The 12,167-nt window shown below is 54.9% G+C and overlaps 1 protein-coding gene and 1 long non-coding RNA gene across 4 annotated transcripts in view; one reads left to right on the forward strand and one right to left on the reverse strand.

Moving 5' to 3' along the window:
* Window positions 1-12,167, forward strand: part of FBLN7 (fibulin 7) — a 30,852-nt gene that overhangs the window by 11,357 nt on the left and 7,328 nt on the right. For 2 of the 3 annotated variants that reach the window (XM_039872610.1, XM_039872609.1), the window contains exons 2-5: window positions 3,050-3,209; window positions 6,121-6,291; window positions 9,927-10,052; window positions 11,821-11,955. In XM_039872610.1, the coding sequence (XP_039728544.1) occupies window positions 3,050-3,209; window positions 6,121-6,291; window positions 9,927-10,052; window positions 11,821-11,955 (592 nt within the window). The remainder of the gene's footprint in view (window positions 1-3,049; window positions 3,210-6,120; window positions 6,292-9,926; window positions 10,053-11,820; window positions 11,956-12,167) is intronic. The other variant, XM_039872612.1, reaches the window with a different exon arrangement.
* On the reverse strand, window positions 5,489-9,931 carry LOC120610298 (uncharacterized). The gene is made up of 2 exons (XR_005654904.1): window positions 9,457-9,931; window positions 5,489-8,308 (listed from the first exon to the last, which is right to left on the reverse strand). It is a non-coding gene; the product is annotated as an uncharacterized LOC120610298 (long non-coding RNA).

The raw sequence follows: 12,167 nt of genomic DNA on the forward strand, positions 1-12,167 counted from the left end.
ATACATGATATAGATATATATATGTGATATATGTATCACATCTTCTTTATCCATTCATCCATCAGTGAGCACTTAGGTAGCTTCCATTGCTTCCATGTCTGGGCTATTGTGAATGATGCTATAGTGAACATGCGGGTGCAGCTATCTCTTTAATATATTGATTTCATTACCTTTGGATAAATACCCAGAGGTGGGATTGCCGGATCACATCATCGTTTTTTTTATAATTTTTTGAGGCACCTCCATACTGTTTTCCAAAGTGGCTGCACCCATTTGCAATCCCGCCAACAGCGCACGGGAGTTCCCTTTCTCCACGTCCTCGCCAGCACTTATCTCTTGTCTTTTTGATGACAGACATTCTCACAGGTGTGAGGTGCTGTCTCACTGTGGTTTTGATTTACCTTTCTCTGATGATTAGTGGTGCTGGTGTCTTTTCATGTACTTGTTGGTCATTTGTGTGTCTTCATTGGAGAAATGCCTATTCAGGTCCTCTTTTTTGAATCTTTCTTTCATCCTTTCTTTCTTGCTTGCTGTTGAGTTGTATGAGTTCTTTATATATCTTGGATGTTAATCCCTTGTCTGATACATTATTTGCCTATATTTTCTCCCACTCAGGTGGTGGCTTCCTTTGCTGCGCAGAAGCTCTCTGGTTTGACATGGTCTCACTTGTTCAGTTTTGCTTTTCTTGCCTTTGCCTTGGTGTCAACTCCAAAAAAATTATTGCCAAAACCAACGTCAATGTTTTCTTCTAAGAGTTTTATAGTTTCATGTCTTATGTTCAAGTCTTTAATCCAAGCCTGAGCAAGTGAAGAGCCCATCCTTTCTCTGTTGTATATCTCGGCTACTTCGTCCTAGATTAGCTGTCCATCTGTACGTGGCTTTATTTTGGGGCTCACAGGGTCTTCCTTGCCCCACACCTTGTCCCGTCAGTGTCACCCCCATGAGTCAGAGGCAGGAATGGGCCAGGCCTCTTGACCTCCCCTCAGCAAGCCGGCCCACAACCCATCGCCATCCTTCCCCTCCTGGCACGCAGCCCTAGTGTGCTGGCCTGAGGAGTTTTTCCCTTGTGATTGGGTGAACCCACCTCACCGCTAACGAGCACTTAGGAGAAGCATCTGGTGCCTGTCTTCCCCAGTGCAGGTACTAAGAAGGGTTCTGGGAGGTGTCACCAGAAGCAGAGGACATTGTGCCCAGCCAGGAGCATTGAGGTTAGATGCACTTGGCTGCCCAGTGTCCCAGAAGAATGTGAGCCCCTTCCCACCACACCACGCATCCCTTATTTCTCTATTTACTGCAGTCCCCATGTCCGCCCACCCCCTCCCCCGCCCGCCGTGGCCCGGCAGAGGCCTTGGCACTGATCTCCTGTCCCCAACTTCAAAACTCAGCCCTTCCGTGTTCTCCCTGGGACAGCCTGGCATACCAGCCCTGTCTCAGCTGTCATGACTGGCCGGCTTGTAGCACAGAGAGGCACTGCCTCTTGGCTCGATGCAAGGAGGTGTGTTTCCTGCACCCCTCCTCACCTGCCTGCCGTCCCCAACTCCCATCCTGAAATTAGCACGGGAGTCAGAAGTCCACTCCTGGTAGGTATTTTGCTTGGGTCATTGAGGGACCAATTCCTAGTGCAGATGAATCAAGGCCACTGACCACACGGGGCCTGCGAAGAACAAATGGAAAGGGCAACAGGACAGGACAGGGGGCACTGATGCTCACAGTAGGGGGAGGGGGAGATGGCAGGTTCTCAGCCTGGCTCCACCCTCCTGAGCCCCGTGACTTAGGGAAAGCCACTGCACTTTCAGACTCGATATGGTCATCTGTGGGAGAGACACAACCCCAGGTCTTCCTGGAGGGGCGCTGCCCCAAGGGTCCTCTCCGAAGTGGCAAATGGCTCCGTGGACTGTGAGCCTCACAAGCGTAAATCACACCCAAGCCATGAGGCTGTCTATAAAAGCAGGTCTTGTTTTTTCAGGGGCAGGGTATGGGTGTGGGAAATGAGTTCTGGTGGGATGATGGCATAGTGCTGGGCAGGTAGGCACTGCAGGAGGCCACTGCTGGGCGCCAGTCCTGAGTGCGAGGATCACATGGGAAGGAAGAATGGACACAAACAGAATTTTTCTCCCCAGCAGCTGTGTTTGCAGCCACGTCCTGGTTGGGGTGGGGCCAAGGGCCCCCACGAGTTAGCCAGTTCCAAGGGCAACTGGAGACTCAGCTGTGTCAAAGCGCCTGTTGAATCAGGCCAGTGAGTCATCTGCTTGGCGAAATCTTCGAGGTACAGTGGCCTGAATGCCTCCCTGGGACAGTGGCAGTGGCTGTTCCCACAGTGGTGGCCAGGCTGGAAGCCCCGGGACTCCTAGCTGTCCTGCTGCCCTTAGAAAAAATTATAAAACTAATGTTCATTGTAGAAAAAAAATTTAAGCATAAAAAATAAATGATCCATTAGCCTGTCCCTAATGGTAACTGTCATCTTCTTCTTGATGGTCTCCTTCATCCTGAGCAGGCACACGGTCGGGTTGAGATTGCCATGCCGAGGTGACACACAGCCCCAGCGACCCCCAAGGCCAAGGCTCTGCAGCCACCCCTGTGGTCACCCCTCCCCACCCCTTCTCACATCCTGGCTCTTACAAGCAGTGCAAACTGGAAACCTTATGTTTTGTCACTAAGTGTGATGCTGGGTTGCTTTGAGTTGGTCTTTATCATGAGGAGCGCTCTTTTTCGTTTTTTGAGCCTTTAAAACATCATCAGAATGGGCGTTGACTTTTGTCGAATGCTTCCCTAACCCTGTGGGTTGTTTTCATATTTGCCCTCGCTACCCAGCCATTCAGAGTCATCCATTTGGCCCTGTGCTCTGAGGACAGGGTCTTGCTTTTGTGGAGGCTGAACAGGGGCTGTGGGAGGTGCAGTTGAGGCCTTCAATCTAAGTCACAGAGGTTACCATCCTGCAGGAACTCTGGGAGGGTAAGGACTTTCAAAGGCCACATGCGGGTGGCCCCACTGGGCCCAAGGGTCTAGGTGGCTTCTGGACACCCAGAATGTGTGACTTCTCTCTCCCCAGAACTGTGTCAGCAGGCAGCAGGTCCTCGCGGCCACCCGCCAGTTGCAGCAGCTGCTGAAGGCCCAAGAGACGCGCTTCGCTGAGGGCCTGCGTGACCTGAGGGGCCGGCTGGCTGCGCTGCAGAGCTCCGCCACCAGAGTGGGCCCAGACGCTCCCCCAGGTAGGTACCCCCAGCAGCTGGGCATGGACAGGGCGCGTGCACCCTCCGCCCAGGCTCTCCTGTCCCAACCTCGTCTGAGCCACTGCCTCCTCCCCGACCTTCCAGTCCAGGAGTCATGGTCACGACTGCATGTCACCGTCACACAGTTGTCTAAGGTCACCACTTTCACAGCAGTTCCCTGTTCCCTATCCCTACCCAGGGGGACTCCAAGCGGCACCGGTTTGGGTTTTTTGTTTTTGTTTTTTACTTTAACAGACTAATGTTTAGAGCAGTATCAAGGTCACAGCACAGGTAGGTGGGAAGCACAGAGAGTTCTCACATACTCACCGTCCCCGTATACACGCAACGTCCCCGCTAGCAGCGTCCCCCAGCGTGGCACGCCAGGCCCGTGAACCAACACTGGCTCCATGAGAGTCCCTGTCAGACCAGCAGGGCAAGCAGAAGGGCCGCGGACACATCCATCTGTCTGGCGGGCGGGCTCGACAGACACCGGGCTGTCCTGCTGGTCCCCCTCACGGCTTTCGTGCTGCCAAGTCCCAAGGTGGGTGGCTGGATTCCCTCCCTCCAGCTTCTCCTCAGAGAGAAGGGGATGGCAGGGGCAGTAACCATGCTCTAGGGCAGAAGCCCATGGAGCATTGGACGTCAGTCGCCCACGTAAGACCCACTGTCAAGGCCCTTCCTTGCCGTGTGAGATGAAGTTCCTGGGGAAGGCACTGGACTCCCTACGTTTTCAGAGACGGTGGCGTCGGAGCCCAAGTCTCAGCACCACATGCCCACCTGGTTTCCTGTCCTCCCCCACCGCCCCTGTGCAGAGCCCAACCAGCCAGACCCCCTCACACCTCCCTGGGCACATGGGGCCCCAGGGCTCGTCACAGCTGGACTCTGAGCCAGGCAGGGCGGCCATCCTCTTTGCTACAGATGGGGAAACCAAGGCCGAGAGAAAGGAGTTCACTGTAGTGGGTCCCAGAGCCAGCGACTTTTATCTGCCAGGGGCTCAACCGCACACATCCCTCCTGTGCTTCTGGGAGCTTTTGTCGAATGCTTCTGGGCGGCCTGTAGCCTGGAGAGGGTTCTCAGAAGAACGAGCAGGAGATAATTTGTAAGACAGCAGCCCAGTGCAAGGTCTCTGCCACGAGCACAGACAGAAAGGCCTGTTGTTAAGTCACTAGCCCTCCCACCCCCAGATTCGAGGGCTTTCTTCCCTGAACCACACAAGATGTTTTTAAGTGGCCAATTCTCTTTTTAAGCAATTAACACCAATTGTTCTCTCTCTCATGTGTTGGACTCAGGCTGGCTGCTGCCAGCACCCCCACTGCAGGGTAGGTGCCATGCCTTTGCCCAGGAGCTAGCCCTGGACCAAAGCGCAGCTGCCAGGATGATTCTCTTTAGCTTTATTTATTTTTCTTTTTGAAGGGCATTTTGCTGGGGGTCGGGAAGAACACGTTCTCATCCTCTAGAATCCTTGGGCTTCCCCTCCTGTCTTCAGCATTCCTTCCCATTCCCCAGCCACTCCTACATGGAACCATCACAACCGATCGGCTTCAGGGCTGGTCCGAGCAGCCTCGTGTTCCTCACGTCGCCAGGCTCGCTTCCCCCCTGACTCTATTCTCCACACAATAGCCCCCTCGCAAAGTACAGGGGCTTCCCTTCGGCCTGCAGACACGGGGACACGCTCATAGTGAAATGACCAGCCATGGGGCATGCTGTCCATTGGACAGGGGCCCTTGGCTCCTATTTGGGGGGTGACAGCAAATTAATTTTTAATTGACTACATCCATTCACTAATCTCACTAACATTTATTGAGCACCTACTGTGTGCAGGTATGATTTATCTGTGAATTGCTTCAGCAGGTGTTTTCCTGAGGGTTTTAAGAATTCCTCACCCCAAAGAGACCCCACTCCCTTCCCCCCAAACGATGGTCTCTGACATTCCTCAGATCTGCCAGGAGTGCTGGTACTGGCCTGTCCCACTGTCCACCCAGATTCCACATGGTTACGCCTCCATCATCCTCAATTCTTGGCTCCAGTGAGACGTCCCGACCACCAAGTGCATGGCTGCGCCCCTTGCTGTGCCACCCAGCACTGCTCCCTACTGTTTTCTGCATGACACTTGAAACCTCTTATCTCATTCTGCTGTCTCCTCCTGGGTCTCGGTTATTAATTGTGTCCCCTGCTAGAAGGGGTTTCCTGGGAGTTGAGTTTTGTCTGTTTTACCCTTGAGAGCCTAATATAGTGCCTGGCACATCGTAAAAACATAATCAATCAGTTTTTATTCATTCCTGTGTTCGAAGATTATTTATTGGGTGCTTGCTGTGGGGCAGGTGCTGGGCTGGGCCAGGTGTGCAGCAGGGACCCAGGCCAGGCCTAGGCCCCCCTCAAGCTGCGTCCCAGGAAGAAGAGTGACAGCAGATGTGGAAACAAACATGTGGACAAGATGCCTCCAGGGGTCACCAATCTTGAAAGGAAGCCAAGGGACTCACGGCACGGCAGGTGCCCTGGGAAGTTTTAGTGAAGCTTGATGGTTGGAGGACACTCTGAGAGGGGCGGGCATTCAGTGGGGACCCACGTGAGTGAGGAGGAACCAGCGATGGGGTGTTCTGGGAGAGAGCCATCCGGGCCGAGGGAAGAGCAGATGTGGAGGCCTAGGGGTGCTGAGCCCTTGCTGGACTCAAGAAGGCAGAGTGGCCGATGGTCAGTGCAGCTTGGAGTCCCTCCCTGACCATCCCCCTTCGGGGCTGTGCCCAGCTCTCAGGCTGTCTGAGCCACATTCCTTCATGGTTCACAAATGCACTCTGAGGATTCCATGAGGCACAAAATTTAAAGCTGTGCAGCCTGGCACTTAGCCTGAAGGAGGCATTCGGAAGGCCAGATACCTGTTAACTGGGGGATGTCCTTCCTTTTCTCCTTACAGTGCCCTGCCCTGCGCTGAACGCCCCTCTGGGTGGCAGAAAGTTCGGAAACAAGTACTCAGCAGGTCACGAAGTCCACTTTGCCTGTGACCCCGGGTTCCGGCTGGTCGGGCCCAGCAGTGTGCTGTGCCTCCCCAACGGCACCTGGACGGGAGAGGGGCCGCACTGCAGAGGTGGGTCCTTCCTTCCCTCCCAGCCAGGCCATTGCTGCCCAGGGGTCTGCCAGGGACAAAGGGTCACTCCTTGGCACACTTTTGGCCTCTCCTCCACCATTCCTCGCCACAGATCTATCTGTAGCCACCATGTCTGATGGCCAGCTCCACCGGCAAGGCACCCTAGACCCTCCCAACAATTTACTCTTGTTGACATATGGGGAAACTGAGGCACAGAAGGGCCTTGCCCAAGGCCACAGAGCTGGAGGACAGGCTGAGGGGACTCAGTACCCTGCTCTCCCCAGCACTGGACCAGGAAGGAGTCTAAAGGAGGCACCGCACAGAAACGCTCCCCGAGGCTGCAGCTTGTTTGTGAGGCTCTTGGTGGCCTGTGGTGTCAAGGCCACTCCCAGGTGTCTCTACTGTCCACTTTGGGACTTGGTGTGGACAGGCTCCAGGACAGACTGCTGGGTGTGGGGCAGCATGACAAGCTTGTCTTCTCACTGTGCTGGGCTTACAAAATGCTTGCTTGGTGCCCAGAACAATCAGGCTAGGCTCACGCCATGGGGGTCCTTTTCAGAAATGCACAGTCAATGCTTCACCCTCACTAGTCACCTTTGGGGCAGGGTTCAAGTGACATCTGCTGGGACACAACACCCACGGCTTTAGCCCGAGAGTAGAAGGGGAAATGCAGATGTTATATACACAAACAGATTGTGGAGAGTGGCAGAGAGGACTTTGAATGGCTCGAGAACATACCGGAGAACCAGAAAACCCACGATCTGTCCCGACGTGCATGGGGTGACACAGGAGGCGCAGGGCAGCCAGCCCCACTCTCGGGGCCTAGATGTGGTTTCCTGTCTCCCAGGAAGGGCAGGTTCAAAGGGTGGTTACAGGTACCAGCTCTCAGACCAGTTGGGAGCCAACCAGGAAATATAAGCCATGTGACATGCAGACACAGCGGGGGACATGCCAGTACCTGGATTCACCCTGGACCCTGAAAGACTGCCAGCATCTCAAAAAGATACAAAAAGAAAAACGGGTTTTCTCCTGTGCTGAGAACTCACAGGATTTATTCTAACAGCTTTCGTGTGTGTCCTGCGGCCGAGCTGACCGCAGTCACCGTGTTCAGTCCCCCCAGGACTTGCCTGCACATGACTGGAAGTTCATGACATTGCCTCTGTTGTCCTTACACACCGGGACCCAACTCAAGAGCCTCGATCAGACTCGGAAGGTCTCATTTTTGGGGGACAAGACAGCGGTATGGCCTTCTGCCCCCACTCTCGTCTTGTCTCCTGTGACACCTTGGTGACATCGCCGCCGTCCACAGGTGGGCCTTTCTCGAGCTGGTTCCTCAAGAGCCCGGGGTTGATCCCCCAGGTTCTCGCACTTTCAGAAAGTGCACCATTAGCACTGGACGTCATTTCAATTGGACATAAAATTCTTGTTTCCTGTTTCTTTCCTCGAATGTCTTAAATACATTCGTTCTTCTGTGTCTTCTGTTTAACTAATGCTGTTGCTGCCATCATATCCCGGTCTTTTTGCCTGGATGATGCCCAAAGGGTTTTTCTTTTTCTTTAAACTTGAATCGTTTTGTTGGGTTTCGTGTCGACACTGGCCTTCCCAAGCCAGTTTTCTCAGCTGTGAGCCCCACTTTGCAATAGGAAGTCTCTGTGCCTGGAGCTGCCTGGCCCCCAGGGGCTCTCAGAACATTCCAGGACAAGCCCCAATATTGTCCAGACTCTATGGGAGGTGACTCCAAATTAGGCCCAACCAGTGAGATCAATGAGGAGGAAGGAGGTGGTCCGGATCCAAGTGGGGGAGATGGAAATGGGTGCAGCTGAGCCCGAGCAGAGCTGGGAGACCAGGGCCAGGCGGTTAGAACAGCTGTGCAGGAAAACGTGTCCCCCCCGTACACGTGACGGAAAACCCCATAAACACTGTTGCGAGAAAACAGAGGGTACAGTCTAAGGACGATGAGGCAACACCAGAAAGACATGCCTGTAGAACAGATGGATGCTGTGACAACATGCCCAAGCTGCAAGAAACATTTAAAAGATGAAAACCATGGAAAGGCAGCATGCGCGACATTTATGGAACCTCGAAGTGAGGTGACAGGAGACGTGGGAGGTTTGACACGCAATGACAGAACACTAGCAGGAACTGGAAACGCAATGGCCAGGACTGGCTTGCATGAGCAGAACCCTGAGCCCGGCTGGAGGGCACAGCAGGCGCAGCTACAGCGGGTGGCGGGAGCAGCAGCGTGCTTCCACTCGCCAGCCTCTCCGCAACCCCAAAGGCATCATTAAGTGTCACCGCCCGGGGCAGACGTGATGTGATGACCATGTCCTTCAGTCAGGACAGAGCGGGCGCTGGGACTGGGCAGTGGCCATGGCACGCCTCCAGCAGCGGATCAGATAAGGATGGAGCATCTGCATGGAGGCTGTTAGTGATATCGGCCCTGGGCAGCAGGGTTCCAGGCATCTGGGCACAACCCCACCCCTACCCCACCCCCACCTGTCCGGGTTCCTCATGCTCAGTGCCCCCTGCTGGGGGTCCTCTGCACACAGACTGAAAGGCACCAGTGTTTGCACCAGGCTCCGTGCCCACTCCAGGGCCCGTGACTGTGGGCTCCATAAGTGAGGACGACAGGGCTGGACAGTGAACAATGGGAACGCCAGGCCCTGTGGCTTCGTGTGCTCTGCTTCCAGACACAGTCTCAGAAGCCAGTTGTCTGAAAACAAAGTGTGCAGGGTGCAGCCAGGCCCAGGTTACTAACGGGTTGAACAGGCCCCCCAGGACAGGCAGCGCCTGGATAGTCTGGGTTCTCCTGTGACAAATGCAGTGTCACAGTCTACATGACATCGCAGTCCCAAGGCCACAGGGAGACCCCTAACAACCCACCCACATAAGGCTGCTGCCCTCACCAGGAGCAGAGCCCCTCCCTCCTATTACTGGACACAGCAGGAGAGGACATGGTCCTGACCCGTCCCGGGATGCTGTAGTCAGCTAGTGGTCACCGACCTGAGCCTTGGGCTTGTGGACTCGCAGCCCGCAGATGGGCCCATGGATGTCAAAGTCATCTTATCCTAATTGGGAAATTCATGAATGTTCCTCATGGGGAAACAAAAGAGGACAGAAAGGTATAAATAAGCAAAGAAAAAGTACCACATGGAGAAAACCTACCGGACTTGTCAAGGTGCATCTTCTGAGCCCTTCCACAGGGCTGCTGTGAGGATGTAAGGAACTGCCCCTTGCTGACCTTGAGGTCAGGTGCAGGGTCAGAACGCCTTGGTCCCATAGGAGCAGGCACAGTGGAGGATCGCAGCCAGACTGGAAAGAGAGGGCATTTCCCACCTCCCTCCCATTAACAGAACCCCTGAATGGAGATCCTTCAAGGGATTCTGCCTGGGTGCTGGCAGGTGGGGGTGGCTGATGAGCAGCCCCCTGGTGGCAGAGCTCCAGGTGGGCCGGGGTCCGTGGCCTGCTGAGTGATGTGTAGACTGCATTTGCTCTCACGGTGGGGACAGTGGCAAGGGCAGAGTGGGGAACGGGAGCTGGAGTTATCCTGCAATGTGTCAAAGTCCTCTCATCCGTGTTTTGTTTGTGTAGGATCAGAACTCACGCTTGTATCTGATCATTATTTCTTTTCCTAGATATCAGCGAGTGTTCCAGCCAGCCCTGTCAGAATGGTGGGACATGCGTAGAAGGAGTCAACCAGTACAAATGCGTTTGTCCCCCAGGAAGGACGGGGAGCCGCTGTCAGCACCATGCCCAGACTGGTACGTAGTCATGTGGGGCTGGGCGAGGACATCCCGCTGCCAAGAGATGGGGACCCTGGTCAAGGGCCACCAGATTTGGGCAGGTCAGAGTGGGCTCTTCTTCTCAGTGTCACACCCACTGACCCCACTGGTACCCTGAGGCCATTTCTGGGGAGGGATTTAGTGCTTTTGTGTAACCAATTCTGATCCTTCTTATGGAAGAATGTTCTCGTGGAAGGACTGAATCACAGTCTGAAAACTCCACGGACTGGGGTTGGGCCTGGGACGTTTCCATGCTACCATCTCCACACGGTCACATTTCCACTGCAGACCAGCTCCTTCAAACACTCCCGCCACACCCGTCAACCGTAGTTAATGAGAGAGGCCAAGTGTCTTTAGAGCTGGGTGATGGGACATCTGGCTGGTGGTGAGGGGGTCCACATTGAGTCCAAGGTGCAGGGTGGCTGTTGTGCAGATGGCCAGGAAATCCAGTGGGGAACCTACAGGGACAGATTGGGATCCCCAATTGCGCAGCAACCAAAATGTCCTATACAGAAAGGTCTGACCCTAAAGACAGAAAAGCCTAGAGGGTGCTCTGTGATTCCCACGTGGCATCTGCCCTGGGGAGGAGGGATGTGCAGCTGGCAAGGTCCAGAGACCAGGAGCTTTGCCAGTCTTCAGTGTGCTGGCACTGGACCCAACCCCAGGTCGCTAAGTGTTGCCGCCCTAGACTGGCCGCTTTATGTCTTGATTCGGTTTGGCCGAGGCAACCTGCTAGGAGCCTCTCCAGGAGGAGGTGCCTTCCCCAGAGCACAGGGGCCCCTCCAGCTCCTGTCCCCATGCTGCTCTGTGCACAGATTCCGGAGGTGCTAGAGTCAGTCTCTTCCTGGCAGCCCCATTGCGTCTCCTACTTATAAACAGGGCAGAAAAAGAAATGGCCCCCTTCAGCCCAGATGTGCTGGTCCTGGGCACTGGTGGCTTGTGTATCAGACCTTAGGCTGCTGTCCCTCAGGCCCAGGATCACCTGATGTGTAAAGTGTCCCCTAAACAGGACTCTGCCCCAGGAAGGGAAGGAGGGGTTGGCAGGCGCATCCCTGGACAGCCGAAGACCAGGGATGCGCCTGCCAACCCCTCCTTCAGCCCTGCCTCTGTCTTCTCAGCTTCCAGGAGCCTGTCTCACAGTGCTTTTTAAAATAACCTGTTCACCTTTTCCTTTCTCTCATGGAAAAACATACACAACATGCTCTGTGCAGTGAACAATGGCCCCCATCCTCCCCTCCCAGTGACAACCCTCTACTTCTGGCTCTGAATCCGATTCTTCTGAGGACTTCACAGACGTGGAGTCACACGTGTCCTCTATGCATCCCATTACTTTCACCCCCATCCCCTACAACCTCTCTCAAACAAATGAAAGCTCTGAATCCTTTGAACTTTAAAAATCTAATTCTTTCTGATTAGAAAATTGCTTCCTGTTCTTCGTTAAAAAAATAAACAAAAACTTAGACACTTTAGAAAAGGGTGAAGAATACACAAAAAATAATCCCCAAACCTGTGTTTGGAGCTTCAGTGATAGCTGTTAGCATGGGCGGGGCGGGGCGGGGGTTGGGGGGGCCTGTTGCACTGTGCTCTGTGCACCTGTCCCCTAGCCCTTCCGCTGGGTTTTGGTCAGTTACCTCCCTCCTCCCCCACCTGCAGAGTAAGCGCTGAGGGTCGCCCTCCCCAGCACCTCCTGTGGTCCAGCCGGTAAGGTGGGGGGGAGGGGTGGCCCTGAGGAGTCTTGTCCCTGCAGGAGCCCCTGAGCGTGTGGCTGGTGACCCCGCCTTCAGCCGTGCGCCCCGCTGCGCACAGGTGGAGAGGACCCGGCAGTGCAGCTGTGAGGCTGGTTTCCAGCTGAGCAGCACAGCAGGAGACAGCATCTGCCAGGGTAGGTGAGCCATAGGGCCCCCACCACGGGGACGGGGCCAGTATGGGAGGAACACAGGGGGGAAGGGGCTCCCACCTCTGCCCTGCCACCTGCAGATGCACCCAGCACGCACTCCTTATGGAAAAGCAGCGCAAGGGGATGGGGAGGGCAGGCTTGCTAGGCAGGTTGGTCTGGCAGAGCCCTGAGCCCCTGTCTCTCCATCCGGGCTGGAA

The sequence above is a fragment of the Pteropus medius genome, unplaced genomic scaffold (assembly GCF_902729225.1).
Source record: "Pteropus medius unplaced genomic scaffold, Ma_sr-lr_union100, whole genome shotgun sequence".
Lineage (NCBI taxonomy): Eukaryota > Metazoa > Chordata > Mammalia > Chiroptera > Pteropodidae > Pteropus > Pteropus medius.